The sequence below is a fragment of the Sinocyclocheilus anshuiensis genome, unplaced genomic scaffold (genome assembly GCF_001515605.1).
Source record: "Sinocyclocheilus anshuiensis isolate Anshui unplaced genomic scaffold, SAMN03320099.WGS_v1.1 scaffold1082, whole genome shotgun sequence".
Lineage (NCBI taxonomy): Eukaryota > Metazoa > Chordata > Actinopteri > Cypriniformes > Cyprinidae > Sinocyclocheilus > Sinocyclocheilus anshuiensis.
The window spans coordinates 1,441,768-1,465,363 of NW_015542379.1; the positions used below are offsets into that span (position 1 = coordinate 1,441,768).

At 35.5% G+C, this 23,596-nt stretch overlaps 1 protein-coding gene across 1 annotated transcript in view; it reads left to right on the top strand.

Moving 5' to 3' along the window:
- Positions 1 to 1,773: 1,773 nt before the first annotated feature.
- The window catches only part of ltbp4 (latent transforming growth factor beta binding protein 4), an 89,843-nt gene continuing 68,020 nt past the window's right edge, over positions 1,774 to 23,596 (top strand). Inside the window, exons 1-5 of the mRNA XM_016491601.1 lie at positions 1,774 to 2,067; positions 6,615 to 6,685; positions 8,626 to 8,917; positions 13,899 to 13,962; positions 14,122 to 14,260. Coding sequence (XP_016347087.1) covers positions 1,871 to 2,067; positions 6,615 to 6,685; positions 8,626 to 8,917; positions 13,899 to 13,962; positions 14,122 to 14,260 — 763 coding nt within the window. The 5' untranslated portion in view covers positions 1,774 to 1,870. The remainder of the gene's footprint in view (positions 2,068 to 6,614; positions 6,686 to 8,625; positions 8,918 to 13,898; positions 13,963 to 14,121; positions 14,261 to 23,596) is intronic.

Here is a 23,596-nt window from a genome sequence, read left to right on the forward strand (position 1 = left end):
AATTCATTCATTTCAGTTTAAATGTATTTATATATTTATTAATTTGATTTTAATTCATTATTGTTATTTAATATATATGAAGTAAAATTTATGTTAATATTAATGAATATATAATAATAAATATGATAATAAACATTTTACTAAATTAACTAAATAAATGAATAAATATATTCATATAAATATGCCATAATAAATTGTGCTTTTATTTTTACATTTAAATTAAAATCATTCACTCTACTTATTCACCAAAAACAAAATAAAACTGTTATTTTAAATGGCATAATGAATAGGAAATTAGAAGAGAATATTAGAGAATAATAGATAATGTCATGCATTCCCTGGTTAATTTAAACGCTTTAAAATGTCAGTGTATGAGTCCCTCAAGGCATTATTAGACTGATGAATGGAAAATCCATAGGTGAATTGAGGAATATATCTCTCACAGGAACAGCCCACAGACGTCTCGACTCCAGCAGCCGCTGGTCAGGAGGAGCCAGGGGCCCCAGAGAGAGACGACAGCAAAGGCTCCGCAGAAAGAGTATTCTTCTAGTGGTGGTGTTAGTGTGCATTTACACCCCTGTGTGAAGAGTAGTTCATTACCCTACCACTAACCTTCAGACATCTGGACGGCGCACTGCCAGCAATGAAAAGGACTAGACGTTGTGTTTGCTCTGGTGAGCAGCCTGGGAATATACAGTACATATTTCCCATGCCAATGTTTTGTGTTTGATTTGTCTTTTTTTAAAGGACAGCTGTGGCTGACAAAGTAAAAGTATATTATATCATATTAGTTTCATTAAACACAACTTAGATAATGAATATTACCAATGTTACCGAAATGTGAATGTTACCGTTTTCTACATGCTATTTTCTAAATGCACAAGCTTCTAGAATTAAACAAGGACATATTCCAGCTGTTTCCTTTTTTCTCTGTCTCTCTTCTATAATTGAACTATTTGAGACTTTTGACTTTCCTGTTAATGTTTCGTAATATACCTTTAAACAATAAAGCCCTTAATGGCATCATCCTCCAGGAAGTGACATCATTTTGGAGGGAAAATAACAACAGCACAAACATTAAATCTGATATTCTAAAATCAAAATGTGAAAACATGTTTAAAGGGGGGTGAAAATTTTAATTTGACTTGTACTTGTAACTTCAAACTATTTTCTTGCTCTCAATCATTAATTGAACAATGGCTGTGTATATAACATTGTGTTTATCATGTTTTGAACTAGCATATTTACATGCATGCGATTACAGAAAAATGTGTGTATATATATATATACACACACACACACACTTTTGAAAATAACAAGCTTGCAATTAAAAAACATAATGCAGAAAAATAATAACAATAATAAAAACAACTTTTTTTTTCTGTAGCCGTTAGGCTACAACTTTACCAGTTTTGTAATAATATTTGCAAATAAGATGCAGAATTTGTCATATAAAGGCCTAGTATATTTCATGTTTTAAATGTTCAAACGGGAAATGTCACCTTGTTTTATTATAGCAAAGTCGAAAAAATTGCCTATTCGTCTTTCCCTTAAAATGCCTCTAGGAAAAGATAAGCTTTCAATCATCTGAACATGTAAATGTTTATCCATCTATCACACTCCTCAAGCCCTGCTCTGGGAATCTGAGCTCTGATTGGCTGTCTCTCGGTTACAAGCCACGAATCAGTCTGATTGGCTGAAAGTTTTCCACGCATCTCTTTCATTCATGCCAGTCCCGGCTCACAGCAGCGCGTCTGGATGAGAGAATGACTGAGGCCATCAGCGCTGACGGATCGCTCTGCCAAACACATTGACTTACATTCAGGGCGAAAACGCATCAATTGCATCAATTCACCAGGTCGGAATAACGATGCCAGAACTGTGGAGGTCGTCATTTTGCCTGTCTGGAGTTCTATTTATAACCTTTCTTTCCCTGGGGACCGCAAGCTCCTCATCAGTCAGTCATCAGATGTCTCCTGATCTCATCCATCCTCCACAAATCAGGAGCAAAGCGCAGAGACACAGACATCAGAGCAGCTCGACACGAACACAGATAGATTTGAAAGGGTAAGTGTCTTATATCAAGTCATCGCAAGAGGTGGTGATGTCTGTGGTGATACTGAGGTCAGACATTGAATATATGTGAATATGTGACCTCGAAACAAGGTGAAAAGTAAATAGACCTTTAGCTATTATATACATTATTTTTAAATACAGTAAAAATGTACAAGATCAATTATGTTTTTTTCTCATATTACATTATTGAATAAATCATAAAAAAAAACTTAATGGAATCAATTAAAAAATGAGCTAAGATTCAGATAAGAGTGTCAGGATAAACTAAAATTTGTATTTTTCTCTAATTTGAATCTGATTCCAAAAAGGAATGACATTAACGATCTTGTTCATATCTTTCAAAATGATTGAATATATGTGACCTCGAAACGGCGTGGAAATTAAATAGACCTTTATTTATATTTGATGCTTTTCAAATGTAGTGAACAGAAATGTAGAGAATCTGTTTTTTTTTATTATTACTGAATCAATCATAAAGAACCTTAATGGGATCAAAAAACAAAAAAAAAGAGTAATTATTCAGAATAACTCCAAAATGATTCTTATTTTATATTATGCAAACAATGATTGTAATTCCATTAGAAATTGTGTTCGCAACTTTTTTGGATCTTTTTTGAACCTTCCAAATGATGAAAACTTAACTGAATTCTAATGAATTCCATTCATTTTTTTTTGTTGTTGTTGTTTTTTTTTTTCTGTGAGACTTTACTTTCTTTTCGCAATACAATTGCTTGTAAAAGAGGTCAAGCATCATGTTTACTACACATCTCATCCTCATCTTGACTTGGCATCCAAACTGTTGTGTTTTTTTCTCCTTCGCTGCTTCTCCAAGTTCAACGTTTACGAGCAGTTTATAGTCTCCGGAGACATAACAGAGCACTTTACTTCAATCAAAGCTCTTTATAGATCCAGAATGACGTGAAAACATTGGCCCATCTTTGTTCGCAGTAACATCCAGTCAGATGTTTCTCTAGACTTACACCGGAAGTGTTGATCCTTCGAGCAATGAGGGGAATTCCTGATTCTCCTGAAAAGTTTGAGACCTAGTGACTGGTCTTTGTAAGCCATAACAGAGCAGGAAATTACTTCTTCAATCAAAGCTCTTTATAGATCCAGAATGACGTGAAAACTTTGGCCCATCTTTGTTTGCAGTAACATCCAGTCAGATGTTTCTCTAGACTTACACTGGAAGTGTTGATCCTTCGAGCAATGAGGGGAATTCCTGATTCTCCTGAAAAGTTTGAGACCTAGTGACTGGTCTTTGTAAGCCATAACAGAGCAGGAAATTACTTACCCTTCTTTTCATATTCATTTCGAGGGAGCCAGAATGCCACTGAACCTTTATAAGAGTTCATCAAGGAAGCACCGCTGCTCGTCTGTAACATCCCTCCTCCTCTGGACTTCATTGTGCTTTTGGGTCAACCGAGGACATTGACTGTGGAAACATGTCCATCCCGGGGCAATGGGGGGAATATGGTAGCTTAGAAGGAGAAGGAGGGTGTTGTTGCGGAGTTTAGTAATGCTAACAGGCCCGACGCAGGTTCAACAGTTCAGAGCTCAGAAGACCAAGTGCGGAAAACGGCTTCATTTCAGAGCTCATCAACGGTGCCTTTCACACCTCGAAGGGAGACAAAAACACGATTATTTCCTCCTTGATAGAGGTGCCAAGCAAAGTGGGAGCTTTGTGATAATCCAGCAGTTCGAGTGACCTCAAGGACCACTGTTGAGGTTTTATTGAAGCTTCTCTGTTACGAGGTGCTGGAAAAAAGAGCCGGGGCCAAGAAGAAAACCACAAACCCCCATTTCTGTATTGCACAAACGTAAATAACTTTTTTAAAATATAAAAGGTTCCTTTACAATCTTTATTTTACAGCCTCTGCTCCCACTAACGTGTTGGAGGTTTGGAAGATTCATTCACCGCTTTGTTTCTTTGCATTCTATTCACACAGAGACAACAAAAGAGCTGTAGGCCGAGAGAATGACATACATGTGGGTGCAAAAGCAGCTGGTAAAGAACAGATGTGTTATTCTTCAGATTATTTTGTGATAGCAAATCAGATTGAAGGGATCGTTCACCCAAATATGACAATTCTGTCATCTTTTACTCACTTGGAAACCCATAAGACATTAGTTCTCCTGTAGAACACAAACGGAGATATTTAGCAGAATGTTCAAGCTGCTCTTTTCCATGCAGTGAAAGTGAATGTCAATCACGGCGGTTTCCACTCGGGTTGGATGCAAAAGAGCAGCTTGCGAACAACATAAGGGACTAAATAATGACACAACTTTCTTTTTTTTTGGTGAACTATCCCTTTAACACGTCCAAATCTTGAAAAATAAAAAAGTTGTGTCCGCCGTAGCCATGTGAGCAGAATAAACACAGGCATCTTTGATCACTATCGAGTCTTGCTCTAATGGGAGCCTCTCAGCTCTGTAAACATCACTCACGTCTCATTCGGAATGTATCGTTTAGGTGTCGACTCGCATTAAAACCCAAACGGGGTATAAAAGTTGAAGGCGACTTTCCATTCTGTCAGTGCAGAAATGTCCCTATTTGGGCCTAATAGGGGCCCAAGTGAAGGGTCAAGGCCTTTATTTAGAGATCAGACAGACAGACGAGTGGTAAAAGGTCTCAGTGTTATGAGACATCTCAACACAGCTTCAGCTTAAAGGGACAGTTCACCCAAAAATGAAAATAAGCATGACTCAAAAACAGTGTGGCTTTCTTTTTATACATAGAATGCAAAGAGAGAAGAAAATTGGATTTTTACACTGAAGAAAAAAAAAAAAGAATACGACTGTAACTTTCAATCTTCAAAAACTCACAAAAGCAAAATAAAAGTTTTATGCAGTGGTCCATTCAACTCAAACTTGCTGGGACTGGATCACTGAATGAGTCAGACTCAGTGAAGTAAACTAGAGATTCGAATCAGTTGATTGACGAACAAATCATTCCATTTTGGTTTGTCAACTGAATCAACTGACTTGATTTATCTCGAAAAAGATTTACCTCAAAAGTTCCTTATTACATGCACTCTTATCAGCATGCCAAGGATGAGCAGATTTAAAAGATTTTCAAAGTTGAGTAAAGATCAACTTTACTTTTGTATGGCTTCAAAAGGCTTGAAATACAACACTCAAATCAGGACAGCTACCGCTAATTTATGATACTTTTGCATCCTTTTTGAAGCTTGACAGCTTCAGGTTTTCCTTTACGTTGCATAAAGGAAAAAAGTGCAGTCATGCACTCTTAAAAATAAAGGTCCAAAAAGGGTGTTTTTGTAAAGATGCAATAGAAGAACCATTTTTAGCTCCCCAAAGCACCATTATTTTCCTAGTGTGAAGAACATTTTAATAATCTGAAGAAACTGTTTCTACTATAAAGGACCTTTTGTGCAATGGAAAGTTTCCATGAATGTTAAAAATTCTTTATGGAAATGGTTCTTCATGGGGTTTTGGAATGACATTGGGGTTACTTTTCAGTTTTGAATCAACAATCCCTTTACATATGCATAGACAAAAAATAATATGCATGTAACATGCATATTATGCATTTTTTCTTTCTTTTTTTTAATGCACATTTTTGCATTTTTTTTACAAATGCATTTTAGGATCATATTTACAAGCAGTGTTTTGCATGCAACATAAAATCAACAGTTGAAAGTTGAAAGCTCACATACTGATCCAGGGATTTTAGTTAACTCTCCAAATCTGCATGTGCTGAATTAGCTTTGGAAGGTTATAGGCTCCACATAGCCTGGATGGCCCATGCCAGCTCTGTCTCAATCGGTTTTCGCTGCTCAGACAACAGCCATCCCTCAGACTGCCAGGTCCCAACAGTGTCCCTTCAGAAGCCATACAATAAAGGCACATACTGTAACTAATTAGCAAATCCCTCCTGACGCTACAGAGGGGTCAGGTTGTTGCGCGCCGGCCGTGAGTGTTCAGGATCGGGGCTTGTGTTGGTGTGCTAATTGCCTTTTCTCCCAGAAGCCGCTAGATAAACAGATGCGGCCCAGGCGTCTGAAGAAGACTCTTAATCCAGCAAAGTTTACCCACCAGACGCGACTGCCAGCGCCACTGTGGGAAAAACAATATTTCTCATGTGCATTGGCAAAGGGAGGACGGAGGCCCGACGAGGGGGGCGTCTATAACAAACTCGCACCCCCCTTCATTTTTATTCATCAGCGCTATTTGTCCAAGCTGAATGCAACACGGGGTGAAGGGTCAGCTTAAACCCAAGGCTATTCACTCAGTCCAATGCATCTTAAGGGGCCCAGGGCCACAGATTGTAAGTCTTTTAAAGATGTCCTTTCAGAAGTGGTTAAACTGTGATTATGCCGAACAGATTGATTTGCCGCGGAGCCTGGAAAGTTGACAAAAAAAGTGAATTTTGAAGTTTATTCTGCAGTTTTAAGGACAAGCAGACTCAATGGTTGTGCATTGTGGCATATGATGGGCTTTACTTTTTTATTTTTTCTTAAAAACTATTGTCAAGCTCAGAGTTTCACCCTTGATCTCTGTCCGTCTTTCTCCAGGCCCAACGTTTGTGGCACCAGGTGTTGTTATTCATGGCTGGCCAATCCCAAAACCAAACAATGCACAAAACGTGAGTATCTTTTCTGGGCAATTCAGATGCTTTCATACATTTCTATTATGCTCATAGAAAGACACAAACCTATATGGCTGCCAGTATTTCATTTAGTTCAAATCCTCTTCATTTGTCTGATTTTTCAAATGAGGCAATGAACTGAAGTGTCAGCACAGCTGGGAGCTGTAACAACATAATAAACAGAAGGGAAGGGGAAAAATGTGGTTTCGCAATCTGTTTGAATTGAAGGCCCCCTACTATCCAACACAATATTCAAAGAGGAACCTTAGAATAGTATAATATAATATAATATAATATCATATCATATAATATCATATCATATCATATCATATCATATCATATCATATCATATCATATCATACAATATGGGTCATTCCTGGGACTCGGTAACATTTCAACTTGGAATATACCTTTTTTTTCAACTACATGTAATTCATTTTCTAAATAGCACAGAACAGATTGATTTGCCGCGGAGCCTGGAAAGTTGACAAAAAAAGTGAATTTTGAAGTTTATTCTGCAGTTTTAAGGACAAGCAGACTCAATGGTTGTGCATTGTGGCATATGATGGGCTTTACTTTTTTATTTTTTCTTAAAAACTATTGTCAAGCTCAGAGTTTCACCCTTGATCTCTGTCCGTCTTTCTCCAGGCCCAACGTTTGTGGCACCAGGTGTTGTTATTCATGGCTGGCCAATCCCAAAACCAAACAATGCACAAAACGTGAGTATCTTTTCTGGGCAATTCAGATGCTTTCATACATTTCTATTATGCTCATAGAAAGACACAAACCTATATGGCTGCCAGTATTTCATTTAGTTCAAATCCTCTTCATTTGTCTGATTTTTCAAATGAGGCAATGAACTGAAGTGTCAGCACAGCTGGGAGCTGTAACAACATAATAAACAGAAGGGAAGGGGAAAAATGTGGTTTCGCAATCTGTTTGAATTGAAGGCCCCCTACTATCCAACACAATATTCAAAGAGGAACCTTAGAATAGTATAATATAATATAATATAATATCATATCATATAATATCATATCATATCATATCATATCATATCATAGTTCATTATTATATTATATTATATTATATTATATTATATTATTATATAAGACTTCCAATTCATTTTTTGTAAAGACCTGCTCATTTAATCCCTAAATCTGGTCATTTTTAATGTGTACTTCTGTATGGTTTTAATGGAGAGTGTTGCTGCCATGAAGTGTTTTTTGTCATGCATTAAGTCCTGTGTCTTGAGCAGATGATGCAGACTTTTGATGAAAACTGCTCAGCTTGTATATTCCCATATAACACACAAACATATTTTTTTGGTACTTAATATATATTCAATTTAAACTAATGATGACAAGTTTAGGTTGCCAAACCTCTACACAGTGTTCTTTGTTTCAGCGTGCAGCAGTTATTTGTTCAGTTAGGTAGTTGAGAAATTGTTTACGTCTTTCTTTGTTTTATTGATAGATTTTATTAGGCTTATGTGTGTTATATAATATTCATATAAAGATTTTTCTGTTTATTACGATCGTGCATCTTACTTTCAGCAGTAAAAATGTCCTTCATGTCTGTCCACCTGATTGTGTGAACATTCTAACATTCCTCTGCTCTAAGTAGGCCAAACCTCTGAATGCACAGGGCTTCAGCAGCCTGAGTTCTAGTCCATCATTAATCCAGTCCCTCAGCTTTCTCATCATAATCCACACCTTCCTAATCCGTATGTAGCTAGATTTACCAACTAATAACTAACCCCTTGACCCATGTGCCTTTAAAGGGCCAGTGCAACATCCAATTTTTGACTAGAAATGTGTTGGAAAGTTACACTCCAGGATTTAATCTGGGAAATACTGTAGCTTGACATGTTATGTGAGGCAGTAGTAAACCATTAACAGAATGACAATATAGTTTCTCTGTTGTTCTCTCACTAGCAAGATGTCATCCGCGATGCCATAATAAAGCAGTTTGTCGCCGGCCGAACATCTGTCAGTGTCGTCCGGGCTTCCACGGCCATCGCTGTGAACATGCAAACGTCACACCGACCATGAGCACCTGGTTCGAAGCACATCCTGGTCCCACGGTACCCTCAACCTCTACCATGGCAACAGTTGCTATGGTAATGCCCGCATCCACCACCATCCACGGCAACAGCTCCACATCTGCCTCCAGTGATGCCAGTTCAGATACAAGAAAGACCTATTCATTACGCTGGCAGCCACCCAGGTGAGTGAACTCTTCATGACTGAGACTAATGTGTTTTACATTAAAGTGACTGGCTTGTAAAGCATGGCTATATTAGGAATGGAATATTTGCACTTACCGTGCCGTTTTATCCAGCTTGAAGTAAAAATATAGTAACAGTCAATAAATACTTAAAGGCCAAACTGGTTTTGGAAAGTTATGTTGAGCAAGTTGTATTATTGGATACAGTGTTTCATGCAGCGTGATGTTTATGTATCACCAGCTCTATTTTGTCTTCCTAAACAAGCAGTATAACAATGAAATATATATATATATTATATATATATATATATATTAGGGGTGTAACGGTACAGGTTGTTCGGTTCGGTGCGCATATATGTATTTTTCAATAAAATGGAAAAAGTTAAATTATGCACCTTGAAGTGTTAATCCAACAATTGTCTAATCCATTGTAATTTTCCAGAGGAATTTAAATATGTCAATTAAAATAGCAAGCAAATAAAATTAAATTAAAGTGCCCCTATTATGGGTAATGAAAGGTCCCCAACAATAAGTTGACATGCATGCAAGGTCAAAAAACACTTTCATTGTCTTATAATATGCATTTATTTTTAACTAATTTGCTCAACGATTCACTCAACGATTTTTCCAAACCCCTGCTTTGCATGACGCTAATCTGCGGTGATTGTTCGATTTCATTTCCATTTCATCATGCCTGTAATGCCTGATAAAGCAGCGTTTGTGAGCAGTGCTGCTTTGTGTACAGCCGGGGAAACAGCTATTTTCCCAGGTCTGCGCACGCAACAAGTGGGTGGGCATTATGCTAATGTTTAATGTTGACGTCAACATGAAATGGCTTGAGATTTGTTTTAAAAACGACTCTTTCTTTTGAGAGACAATAACTTTATACACGGTGCACTTTCAGATTTAAAACTTTGCAGGATGTTTTAAATCAAAGGTAATTTTTAAAAATCCATAACAGGGGCACTTTTAGGGGCACATAATAGGGGGAAGAAAGAAAGAAAGAAAGACACTAATGCAGAGAGAAATTATTAGACATAAATAATAAATATTTACATTGTAACATTTTTCAATATTAATTGAAATGTTGGTGGGAAGCATAATGGCAGAATCTCAATTCAGAATGGATTTCTTTATTCAAGTTTGTTGACATTCTTTCCATAAAATTATTTCCATAAGAAACTAAATGTGCGTTACTAGGACATGCCTACAGGAGGCGCTCTAATACCCCAAATGAATATCTACTGTAAATAGCCATCTGTCTGTACTGTACCTCTCTGCCAGCATATGGCAGCACAGGACTTGTATTTATATCAGTGAAATCAGCACATTCAAGAACCTCATTGTTTGATCGCTCTTTTTCCCACCTGACTTGGTAGGTCGGAAACATACAGAACTAGGTACTCAAAGCACGTTGGAGGTTTCTTCTTGTTTACTGAAGGGTTTTAATTCCATTCAAATGCTAAACAACTGTAGCACCTGTATAGACTGGTTTTAAGTATATTTTTTTCTTATACCGAGACCTGAAGTAACCCGTATCTTCTCACAGCTCACTCTCCACCCTGAAATGAAAAATAGAGCTATCTCTAATCTCACCTCATGTTTTGCCAAGGTGGATAATGTGGAGTAGAAGACATACTGCTCGCCCTGTAACCGACATATTTATTGTGATTGGCTGCCTCACAGGCAGATGCTTCTTTTATATTGTATTCAGATGAAAGAAGATGCAAAAGAACAAAAGGCTCTGAAGAAAAGTGTTATGATTGGAGAGCCACACCTCATCTGATCTCAGATTGATGGGGCAATGAATACCATAAAGTTAGGCGTCTTGTCCCTTGGTAGTCTCTGATCAGAGCTTTGATATTCAAGATGGAATTTATCTAGATAGAAAGCGTATTTGCAGTCATGGTTAAGAAGTGGTTTATTGGAACTCCAATGGGTCAGTGGAGAGGCACAAAACACAGGTCAGTTTAGTAATGTTAGTTAATGTTCTTAATGCAAGTTTGTTGGTAGATTAGCCCAAATAACAATAAATGTGTAAACATTTGTGAAATTTATAGAGATTATTTCAGTTTGGATATTTCTGTTGGGCCTGTTCATGTGCGAGAATATTGCCTGTCAGAGAAGAATTTACAACATTTTGGATTTTAAGACCAAGATGAAACTAGATCTAATTAGAAATATATTTACTAGTGTTATCATGATTTTAGAATTTCTAACTTTGATACAATACCTTGACAAACTTCCACCGACAATAGCATTTTTGACAATACCACAGGGAAATATTGGCATAAAATTAAGGGCAAAAATATATACATTAAATGAATGTACTTTTGACCATAATTAAAGTATTTCCTTATGAAACTTATTTGAGATTAATTAGTCCCATATAATAATAATAATAATAATAATAATAATAATAATAATAATAATCATAATTATTATTATTATTATTATTATTATTATTATTATTATTATATGGGACTAATTAATCTCAAATAAGTTTCATAAGGAAATACTTTAATTATGGTCAAAAGTACATTCATTTAATGTATATATTTTTGCCCTTAATTTTATGCCAATATTTCCCTGTGGTATTGTCAAAAATGCTATTGTCGGTGGAAGTTTGTCAAGGTATTGTATCAAAGTTAGAAATTCTAAAATCATGATAACACTAGTAAATATATTTCTAATTAGATCTAGTTTCATCTTGGTCTTAAAATCCAAAATGTTGTAAATTCTTCTCTGACAGGCAATATTCTCGCACATGAACAGGCCCAACAGAAATATCCAAACTGAAATAATCTCTATAAATTTCACAAATGTTTACACATTTATTGTTATTTGGGCTAATCTACTAACAATAATAATCATAATTATTATTATTATTATTATTATTATTATTAAAACCATAATTATAATAATTATTAATCCATCTCTAAGATGGAACTATATTACTGATGTGATACATCCGCACTGTAAAAAATATTAATAAAAAAATGTTTTATTCTTTTTTTTTATTTGTTTTTACAGTAATAAAATTACAATTCTTGTGTCTTAATGTGTTCACTTGCAAAAGTTAAACCCTCAAGCTTTTCTTGTGGAAGAAAATTGCATGGAGAACTTTACATTCTGTGTTTTCAAATGCTGATTTACTGTGAACTTGCTCAGAGATACTGAAAACAGCAGATCCTGAGCTGCGTGCGTGCAAATGAACACAGTGCCGCGCTTCACTTTGAAACACGCAATGCAATGTACTGAAACTGTTTCAAATATTCAGAATTAATATGGTTTGAAATCTGCTTTACTCTAAAACCAATACAATTTGGGGTTGTGTCCTAGTTTGAGAGATTTACTGCTTTCATGAGGTCTATCAGGCCCACTCTGTTATGATCTCAGACTGTTGAGCAAGTCCTCTGCTGAATCTAAGCTTGGGAAGAAAGTTCCTGCCCTGTGGAAACACTTCTCTCACAATAGACTATTGAAAGACTGCATGTATGGGTCAGTTTCAATGATCTACCTGATGGGCCAATGCTACGTACTCACTCTGTGCTGACAGCCTGCAATTTCCCCATCTTTCAACAGTTTTTATATCACATTCAATGTGTGAACTAGATATGTCAGATAAGTTCTCTGTTTTTGAAAGTCCCAAGTCCGGCAACTAAACCCAGAGAGTGTAATATCTAAAACAAGCAAGTTCTGCTTTTATTTCCATGGCTTTTCTAGTCAGATATGAATGCTTACATTAGTTTGCTATGAAAGGTATGTGCTCTGCATATGTATTTTAGAAATGTTCTCTAAATGGTAGTATATCATCACAGAGGGCCAAGCTTATTAGCTGTTTAGGGGATTTTAACAAAGCAAAAAATAAAGAATGGAAATATGACTGCACCCCAAAGACGGGAATTTTACTTGCCTCTTTTTTTGACAGTAAAAGAATATTGCACTTGGAACAATTTATTTAATTTCTTGAATCAGAGACATGGTCTATATTTGAAAAATAGAGTATAAGATTGATTATCATTATGGTTCATTTTGCTGGAGCTCAGTGCAAATCTAGGAGTCCCCCAGTGCTCTGTATTAGGACCTCTCCATTTGTCTTATGTCATGGTTTTCTGTGAATAGGGCCTCGCTCAATCATCTCCTTTAGTAGCGGGGGTGTTTAAGCAGAGTGTGTGTGTGTGTGTGTGTGTGTGTGTTTGTGTGTGTGTGTGGGTATAACACATGCAGAGTTGGGAAGGTTGCATGTAAAATGGGAATGGTCATACATTTTATAGGCTGTTTGCTGTTGACCCAAGCTCACGTCAGCTTGTTTTCACTGTAAATGATCTCTGTTTGGGAAAATTAGCTCATGGCATGCTCAAGCTGAACCATTTGACTTTCTGTGTCCAGGCTGTGGATTTGAAAAAGGGTTGGCACATTTGCATCAAGAGCAAACAGTTGTACAGGAAACCATTGCAATGCAAGAAGAAAGTTGATAACTTTGGTCTGTTTGCAGTGGTATTCATTAGAGTCCTTTTCATTATTTTAATCGACCATTAAGGACAGTTTGAATTCAACTCGGAAATTTCATGTTCATTGAATGGATATTAGTGTAATGTTTCTTGAAGGAGTTCTTGTGAATGTGCTACAAAAAAAAAATGAATCAAAATTGCATTTCCTACATAATGCAGTCTAAAGTACCATAGTTGGCATTCATACGGTCATATGAGACATACATTTACATAACCTCAATCCATACTCTCATTTTTATTGCAATTTACCCATTTAAAATATATTTTAGCTATGTCTTTTCCTGGCAGAATCTGTAAAATAAATAAATAAAATAGTTTTTATGTTTGTTTTTTTGATGTTCTAGTTTGTAATGATGCTTTTTAACTATGTTATTAGTGCTGCTTTTCTTTCTTTTTCTTTTTTTTTTTTTTTTGGTGGTTTTCTTTTTGCACTTTTAAAGGGCTTTTCATTTTGGCTTGTGTTTCAGTTTAAAAGAGGCCCAGTCGGTCTTGTTAAAAAAAGCTCTGTCCAGTGGAACCGGTGGAGAGAAGATCACAAGTGTTATATTTCTTTTTTTTTTTTTTTTTTTTTTGGTGGATTTCTTTTTGCACTTTTAAAGGGCTTTTCATTTTGGCTTGTGTTTCAGTTTAAAAGAGGCCCAGTCGGTCTTGTTAAAAAAAGCTCTGTCCAGTGGAACCGGTGGAGAGAAGATCACAAGTGTTATACTGAAGTACATTGAATCAGAGCGAAGAAGACTGGAGTCTTCATCCTCTACCGGAGCAACAAAAATCTCCAGCACCAAAACCTTTCACACTCAACGCGGCCAGTTCACCCTCATCTACACCGCAGGTCAGTTCAAGCCAGCAGGGATGATTTTGAAATATCAAATGTATTAGGCAAAATATTCACCTCATATCCTTCCCTGCAGAAAAGAACGTTTTAAATGAGATCCCTCTAATAGTTAAATGGTTTCTCCTAAACATCAATGAGATTAAATGATGAGCCAATGGAGACTTTGGCTTTGTCTCTTAAAATGAGCAAATGAGATCTCAAAAATGCCTTAAACATAAATCTTATACATAAGTCTTAAAAAATCTTAAGTCTCTGCTATCAAAAGTCAGAGATTTCATTATGATATCAAACTCAAAGATCAAATTATCTGACCTGTATGTTTCACTGATTTTTTTCTAGCATTGTACTCGAACAGAATCTCAACAATTGTCTCATTTAATAGTGATTTTTCTTATTTGTTCATTCTTATTTTTACTTTTTGAAGCATAAATGAGTTATGAATGCGCAACCAGTAAGCAATGCAATTTTCCTCTGGGTGATCAAACAAACATCTTTTAGCTCTTTGAAGCTTTCTACCGTTAGTAACATTAGTATTAGTATATGAAAACAATTCCCATTGTACATTTTAAGGTAGTGTTTCTCAGCCAAGGGTCCGGGGCCCACTAGAGGGCCTCAGCACACCTAAGGAAGGGGCCTTCAAGATAAGCTAACATTATTTGAAAGAGACATAACAACTAAAAATCCAGTTATTTATTATTTTAATTCACTGCCTCGACATCTTGAAACTTCTGTGAAGAACTGGATTTTTCGTGGTCTTGGAATAACCTGGAAATATGAGGTAGCCTTAGTTAAAAAGTATGATTTTTAGACCTGAAAAGGTAACAAAAATAAGTAAGTAAATAAATAAAGAACTTATTTTGTGTGTGTTATATAAGTTGTAAATAAAGATTATTGGACTATGTTTGACAATAAAATACTACTTAAGTCTTTCTACTTCAAAATGTAATGCTTAATTCAATGTGATATTTGCCTGTTTTGTAATTATTTGTGAAATTTACTAGCAATTTCTAAGTGAAAATCATTCCAAGTAAATTCTATACCATTTTAGTGTATTGCTCATACTACATATTTTATTAGTTAGAAAAGTCTTGAAAAGTCATGGGACGCATTGTTATTGTGGACTTGGAGTCCAAAAGGTGAAGAACCACAGTTTTAAGGTTTATACAGGTATCTGTGTCAACATGTTAACCTTTTCTTTGGAAGCAGCAGCAATGGTTTCAAATCAGCGGGCTTGAGTAGAGAATATCTTGTTTTAATAATTCGGCCTGTTTCCTGGTTTAAAACGTTTGTGCCGCGATAAGGTTTATCTGCCTGTAGATTCGGGCTGGTTCATTGAGACAGGCCTGGATACACCATTGTAGCATATTCCTGCCATTGTTTAGCTTGGCTGAGAGGTGATGGTGCAGTAATTACTCAGGAGATGGATGTGGTGTTTTGCTAATGGGAACCCCTGTGTCTCCATGACCTCATAACACACTGGAACGGCCCTCTGTGGCAGCGCATGGGAAGTGTGAGGAGACTGACCTCTTTCTTACTCACACACACACACACACACGCACACACAGAGAGAGAGAGAGACGTCTAATGTTGCTTATCTCTAGATGTATGTTCTTCAAGCTCTTGAATATGAAGCTGTAGCTGATAAGTGAAGCTCTAGGGAGTAAAAACTTTGAGTGGCATGTTATAGCAGTTCCTCAGTCTGGTCCAGCATATTTTTGTTTCAGGTTATTCATGGAATTCACTTAATATCTATCATATTTTATTATGAAGCAGGGTTATTGTTGTAACCTAATACTAGAAAAATAAATAAATAAATAATTATATAACTAACTAACTAACTAACTAACTAACTAAATAAATAAATAAACAAATAGTAAAAAATAAAAATATGAAACCATTACTGAAAATAAAATAAGCATTAACTATAATGAAATAAAGTAATATGTTAAAAATATATTAAAACTTTAAAATTAAATTGAAAGCAGAAAAGGTAAAAAATGTAAAATCTAATTCAAAATGTCCACATCAATGGAAAAAAAAACATAAAAATAAACCATAAAAATTTTCATTATTTAAATTAAAAAGTTTTAGATTTTAGCTTTATAGTATTAAAACTTAATAGAAACTATATAGACCTATTTATATTAAAAATAATAAAATGGCCAAAACACAACAAAAATACTAGAACTTTAACTAAAATTAAAACAAAAACAGAACATATCAAATTACATTAAATCTAAAGTATTCACAAAATTATAATAATGATAAAAACTAAAACCATAAACCTAAACCAATAAAACATATTAATTACTTGAAATAAAATAAACTTTAACTGAAATAAGGTACTGCCAAGGCAACATTTCACTTTTTTTAAGTAATAAAATAACTAAAACTATTGTAAGTGCCTATAAATGTTTTTTAGTTTTCTAACACTAAAACATATTTATGTTTTAAAAAAAGAAAGAAAATGGCCCAAAATTTTAACTAAAGTTAAAACGATCAAATATAAAAATAGAATCTAAAATATTCTCAAAAACATAATAGAATATAAATGATACTACAATAACACTGTTATGAAGAAGTTTAATCTGAGGAATGTGTGAGCTGAGGTTATTCTCAGTTCTCTGAGCTGAGTCTATACAGTTTCTCCCTAGCTGAGTGTGGTTTTATGTAATGAAGTGTGCTCTGCAGCCCACAGATATTCCCCACAGTCCTTTCCTAACACCAGTCCGGCCTTTAATTCTAGAGCCAGCATGTAAACAACCCCACGTAACCTCAGGGCTTCCCTCTCCTCTCTCCTTTAACTTCAAACGCTATAATACACCTTCTCCAGCCGCATAACGTCAACGCTTATTGCCCGGAGAAGTGGAAAACTCTCGAATGAAGGATGTCGTCTCTCGTGGAAAAGAAAAGAGCCGCTGCCAAAAGCCAGATCTCTGGAAATGCAACACTTCATGCCGGCTGAATCCAAGTTTCCACGCTGAGAGAGTTTGTAATGTAATGTGACAGAAGCTCAGCATTCCAGCGCATGAGGAAACCACTTCTTCATTAATGACCTATTTTTGCGATGACGAGTGAAATGGCACATTTTATAAATATTTACTCTCGTACAGCGAGAGCTGAATTCCACTGGTGTCAGTACGATGAGCGCAAGACACAGTCATATAGATCCGTTACACAATAGCTTGACCCTTAAGCTCTTCGTCAGGATTGTATTGTCCAGTTTGTTTTGCCAAGTATGAATGCTTGTGTGAGATGTTGTTGATAGTGGATTTTTGGTGAACTTATGATTAATGCTGTTTTTCCCCAGTGTCTGTGCACTGATGTGACCTGTTCTTCTGTGGTTTTAGAGTCAAGAGAGATTTTAGATTCGATTTTAGATTCAAAGAGGTTGTAATTTGACACTGAGCGAATGACGATCTCAGACGATATTGCTCATGGTGTGCTCCAAAAAATCCCAAAAGTCCCTCTTAAAACCAGTCAATGGCCTGAGAATCCAGAGCTGGATTACATGGATATGGTATTTCAGTGTCCCTTTACTATTTTACACAAGCTTTAGAGGCACACATTGCATGTATCTGTTCATTTTGAGAATTGTTTGAAATGTTGGATAAATATCTAATCTAATATAAAGTCAGGTTAGAATGAAGAAATACTTTCCCCATGTTTAAGATACAGTAGGAATGAATTGATATTAAAATTACCTGAAGCTGTTATTGATTGTTTATATAAGTTGATCATTTTTCAGGGCTGATGGCAGATAAATGGTTGATATTGAAATGGCATGCTATTGTGTGTATCTAAAAAATGAAAGACTAAAAGCTAACATTCACTCCATAAATAAACAAGTTTGTATTAGTTAATTTATAATTACAATTATTTTTTAAGATTTTGTCTTTACTTTTTATGTTTATTTTAAGTTTAGTTCTACAGTTTTTTTTTTGTTTTCTTCGATTTTTGTAACATGCTTGTAATTATTGAAATCTAAACACAAACAAATAAATAGACATTTTAACGTTTTTTTTGAAGGATTTATTTTTTAAAGATGATTTTAAGTAATTTATTTTAATAAAGATTTTTTAAAGTTGTCTTTATATTTTGTATGTGTTTTTAAATCTATATGTGTAATGTTTATTTAATTTTTAGTTCTACAGATAGTTTTAAACTGTGTTTTATGTCTTCAGTTTTGGTACCATGGATATGGATTATAGAAATAAATATACATTAATTTATTTAAAAAATCTATTAATTCATGGATTAAGTAAATACTACTTATTTATTTATTTATAAATTGCAAAATCACAATAAAATGTCTTAGCATTTGGTAACAGGGTTGCCAGTATTAAAAATACTATGAAATAAAATAAAATGCATGAAAAGTTGAATGTTTAATACTTTATGAAGGTTTAGCACCTTCTTTCACAAACAAACAAACACATAATTCTGAGGCCTGTTTTGTTGCTTATTCATGGAAAGTGTCAGTTCATGTTTCTGAAGCTTGACTGGCAGTCACTGGTTTCATTCAGCACATATCGATTAAAGTTTTAAGTTGCAGTGGATATAAAAGCATCTGTCAGTCGAATAACTGAATGAGTTTCATTATGAGTATAAAGTGAAAAGAAGATTTCATTGCCAAACCTGCATGAAAAAAGTAATAATATACTGTATGGAGATTTATGATATTGTGTGAGCATGCGTGTGTGTGTGTGAGTGAGTGAGTATGAGACAGAGTGTGTGTGTGTGTGTGTGTGTGTGTGTGTGTGTGTGTGTGAGTGAGTGAGTGAGTGAGTCTTGTCTATGCTACATTTTGGGGACCAAATGTCCCCACAAGAATAGTAAAACCTGACATTGTTGACATTGTGGGGATTGGCCTGCGGTCCCCACGAGGGAAAAAAAAAAAGATTAAAATAGTAAATTATGTTTATCTGAAAGTGTAACAATGCAAACAGGTTTTCTGTAAGGGGTAGGTTTAGGGTTAGGGCAGTGGCATGTGGCCCGTCACAAAGTCCCCACAATTCACAGAAACAAACGTGTGTGTGTGTGTGTGTGAGTTTGGTGTGTGTGTGAGAGAGAGTGTGTGTGATCCAGTACCGCATGATGACATCATTTACAACAACAAGCTTACAAATTCAACTTCATTCCCAAACAACACGAGAAACAAGACCAGTTGCCATAGTAAAGCATGTTTTACTGCCTCATTAATATGTAAAACATTGACATCACGAGCTGAGCAGCTCCTCCCAAATGATTGATGGAGTAATTTTAAAGTAGATCAAGAAGGAAAAGCTGTTGTTTTAGCTGTTTGTTTGTTTTAAATAAGAGACACGTGTATATAGATGACTGTGGGATACTGTATGTGGTTGTCGGGCCGCGGCAGGTGGTCAGTTTGGGTGAAGTCATCCATAGATCATCCGTACAGAGGAGTGCAGGGTTCGGTCCTCCCTACGGTAGCGTTGTTAATTTATGGTCCCAGCAGGCCTGATTCCAGCAGCTGTGGGACGTGTCAGCGTAGCTACTCTCAGATACAGGTGTGTGTGTGTGTGTGTGGGGAGAAATCTGTTCCTCCAGCAAACAGCGTCTGCGCTTCAGGCTCCTGCGTTCAAAACAGCCCTATTTGTCCCAGATTCTGAAAGTGTGTCAAGTCAGTCTGAGTCATAATCATGTTCACCTCATTTCTGCACATTTAACCCACGGTTTGCTCCTTCCTGGACTGCATTGCTCTGTTGTTGCTCTTTCATTGCTCTGTGATGTTTCATGTAATGTATTTCTATTTCATGTAAAAACTAGTAAACAAACAAACAAAAAAACTTATTTATGGAAATATATTTTCTACCAATATATTTGTAGCCATTTTTGTTGAAAATATATATTTTACAAATAGAAATGTATGTTTTATAAGCATTTTAAAAATATACTGTATTTTGCCCTCCATATATTTTAATCCAATAAAATACATTCACATAGTCTCACATTTGAAGAAAACGTTTTGTGCATATAAACATTTAACACGTGAACATATAGGGCATTTGAAAAAAAATAAAAAATAAAATAAATAAAATGTAAGAAACATATTTTACAATGCCCAAAATAAGTATGGCTCTTTTTTTTAATCCCTAGGCTATTCTGTCCACAATTTTTTTTTTTTTTTTATATATTTTGATATATGAAGGTTGAGACTATATAATTGAGCTTTAATGTTTACATATATATAGTATTTAAAATATATTTAACTGAGCTTCGCTGTTTACATACTGTATATTTAGTACATATTTAAAGTATATTTTTGGCAGAAAAAAAATATATATACACACATACATACAGTACACACTTACAGTACATACATGTATACACACACATATATATATATATATATATATATATATAACATTATTTTAGAAAGCTGAGTTAAATTTCACTAGCCACACCTAGACCTGATTACTGCCAGACCTGTTGAATCCAGAAATCACTTCAATAGAAGCTGTCTGACAAAGTGAAGCATGCTTAAAGAGCAACACATCATGCCGCGATCTAAAGAAATTCAAGAACAGATTGCATCCATAGGAGAGTTCCGAGGCAAAAGCCACTGCTGACCAAAAAGAACACAACGGCTCGTCTCCCATTTACCAAAAAAATATATTAATTATCCCCAAGACTTTTGGGCAAATATTCTGTGGACTGATGAGACAAAAGTTGAACTTTTGGAAGGTGTGTGTCCCGTTAAATCTGGCGTAAAACCAACACAGCATTTCGTAAAAGAACATCATAGCAACAGTCAAACATGGTGGTGGTAGTGTGATGGTGTGGGGCTGCTTTGCAGCTTCAGGATCTGGATGACTCGCCATAATTGATGGAACCATTAATTCTGCTGTTTACCAAAAAATCCTGAAGGAGAATGTCCGGCCATCTGTTCGTGACCTCAAGCTGAAGCGAACTTAAGAGTGGGCCAAAATTCCTCCACAGCAATGTGAAAGACTCGCTGCCAGTTATCACAAACGCTTGATTGCAGCTGTTGCTGCAAAGGGTGGAACAACCAGTTATTAGATTTAGGGGGCAATTACTTTTTCACGCAGTGCCAGGCAGGTTTGGACAGCTTTTTTCCATTAATAATTGAAATCATTATTTCAAAACTGCATTTTGTATTTACTCAGGTTATCTTTGTGTAATATAAATAATTTGCTTGATGATCTGAATCATTCAATTGTGAAAAATATGCAAAAACATTTAAAAACAGGAAGGGGCTCCAGAAACTCCTTAGGGAAAATAAATCGTTGATTTATACAACAGACATAAATTGGGACTGCAGATTATTTAATCTTGGACGAATATGATGAGAAATCTTTTTGTATTGAGATCTGAGACATTTTGTTGCAGAATTGGAGTTTTGGCAAATCTAAGCAAAGTCTGAGAGATTACTAAGACTTTTCTCTGGAGAAGTCAGTCTAAGAAGCAGAATACTTGAGCAAAATTCAATTAGCTTTCTCATTGCTGTTTAGGAAAAACATTTTTAGATTGTATTCCCTGCAGGTGTATTCAGACACCAAATTTGGGTAAACCATATAATCTGTGAAGAATGCGGCATCATCTTTTATAAGAACTAATCCCTTTAGAAGCTCTGAACAGTTTGTTCTTTGCTTTGTGGAATTTTTGACTTTGTGTGGATCCAGATGCTTATTTGGTCAAACGCATGTTTTAGATTAGGTTTATACTCCGTTTAAAAAGAAAAGTTCATCCAAAAATGAAAATTACCACCATTTGCTCAACCTCATGTCACTCCAAACCTAAATGACCTGCTTTCAATGGAATTCAATAGGAATGTTTGGAATTTCGAAATCCATGGAATTTTTGAGGAAAATACTGACAGCTCTTTTTTTCATAAAGCTCCAAAATGACAACAGAGCATCACCATACATGAACTACATAAACTAATGATAAACATGAATAAGGATAAATAGTACTTCTACAGCATTTATTAATCTTAGTTGTTAATCTTGTATATCTAATGTTAACAAATGAGACCTTATTGTAAAGTGTTACTAATATATTTTAACTCACAATTTCTACCTGATAAAATATTTTAGAGCTTGGCATTACTGGAAAAATGTACAATCATCATAAAATAGTCCACGGAGTTGTACGATTTCATTAGTTACATGATACTTACAGGTTTAGAAATCACACTTTCAACATGAGGTTTCCTCATGTATCCTGATTTTCCACATTAACCCTTCTAGCTCATTTAAAGCTTATTTTGCCTTGTTTTAAATCATTTTAAGTCATCTTGAGGCACCCTTAAAGGTTTGCTCAGGTCCCCTAGTGGGTTCTTGATTGCCATTATTTTTTTCCCCTTTACTCTTAAAAATAAAAACGATTTTTACTCTTTTACTCTTGTTGTTTGTTTATTTGTTTGTTTGTTTGTTTCTGCAGTGCCATAGCAAAACCATTTTCGGTTCCCCAAAGAACCTTTCAGTGAACAATTTTTAAAATAACAATTCTTAGTGTGAATAAAATTTTAGTCATCTAAAGAACCTTTTTTCCACCATGAAGAACCTTTTGTCTACTGGAAAGGTTCCGTGGAGGTTAAAGGTTCTTTATGGAACCACTGATGCCAATAAAGAACTTTTATTTTGAAGAGTGTTCCAAGAAACATGCATAGAACCCTTCCATTCCACAAAGGTTCTTTATAGTGGAAAAAAGTTTCTTTAGATTATTAAAATGTTCTTCAAACATTATTTTAAGAACTGATCACTGAAATGTTCTTTAAAGAACCTATAATGGTCCTTCTATGGTATCGCTGCAAAAAAAAAAAAAACTTTTAGAACCTTTATTTTTAAGACTGTAGAGTAATAGTAGAGGCCAAAACGCTGGTCTGTTCTTCAAACAAAGCTGTCATATGATTTGAATTATAGCCCTTTATAATATGTTATAGTGCTTTATTGTCATTTTGTCCACAATCAGTTTCTGGAAAAGAGCAGCGTGAACATTCTTCCGAATTTCTCCTTTTGTGTTCCACAGAAGAGTCTCAAAGGTGACTAAATGATTCATTCGTGCTGAACTATTCGTAAACATTCAGCGCACGCTGCAGGGGAACAGAGAAAGCTCGCCAAATGACAGCGTTGAAAATGCAGAGAAAAATACACTCCTCCCTTCATCTACAAGCAACCGCTACACACACACAAACACACACACAAACACACACACACACACACATTAAACAGCGCTGACCTCACCCCTCGTGTGCAATGCCAGAGACACAGAGTCTCTCTCTCTCTCTCCCCTGCTAGTTTCCTGGGTTTCGCCGCCCACTCTTCTCTCTCCCCCTCATATGCCAGAGAA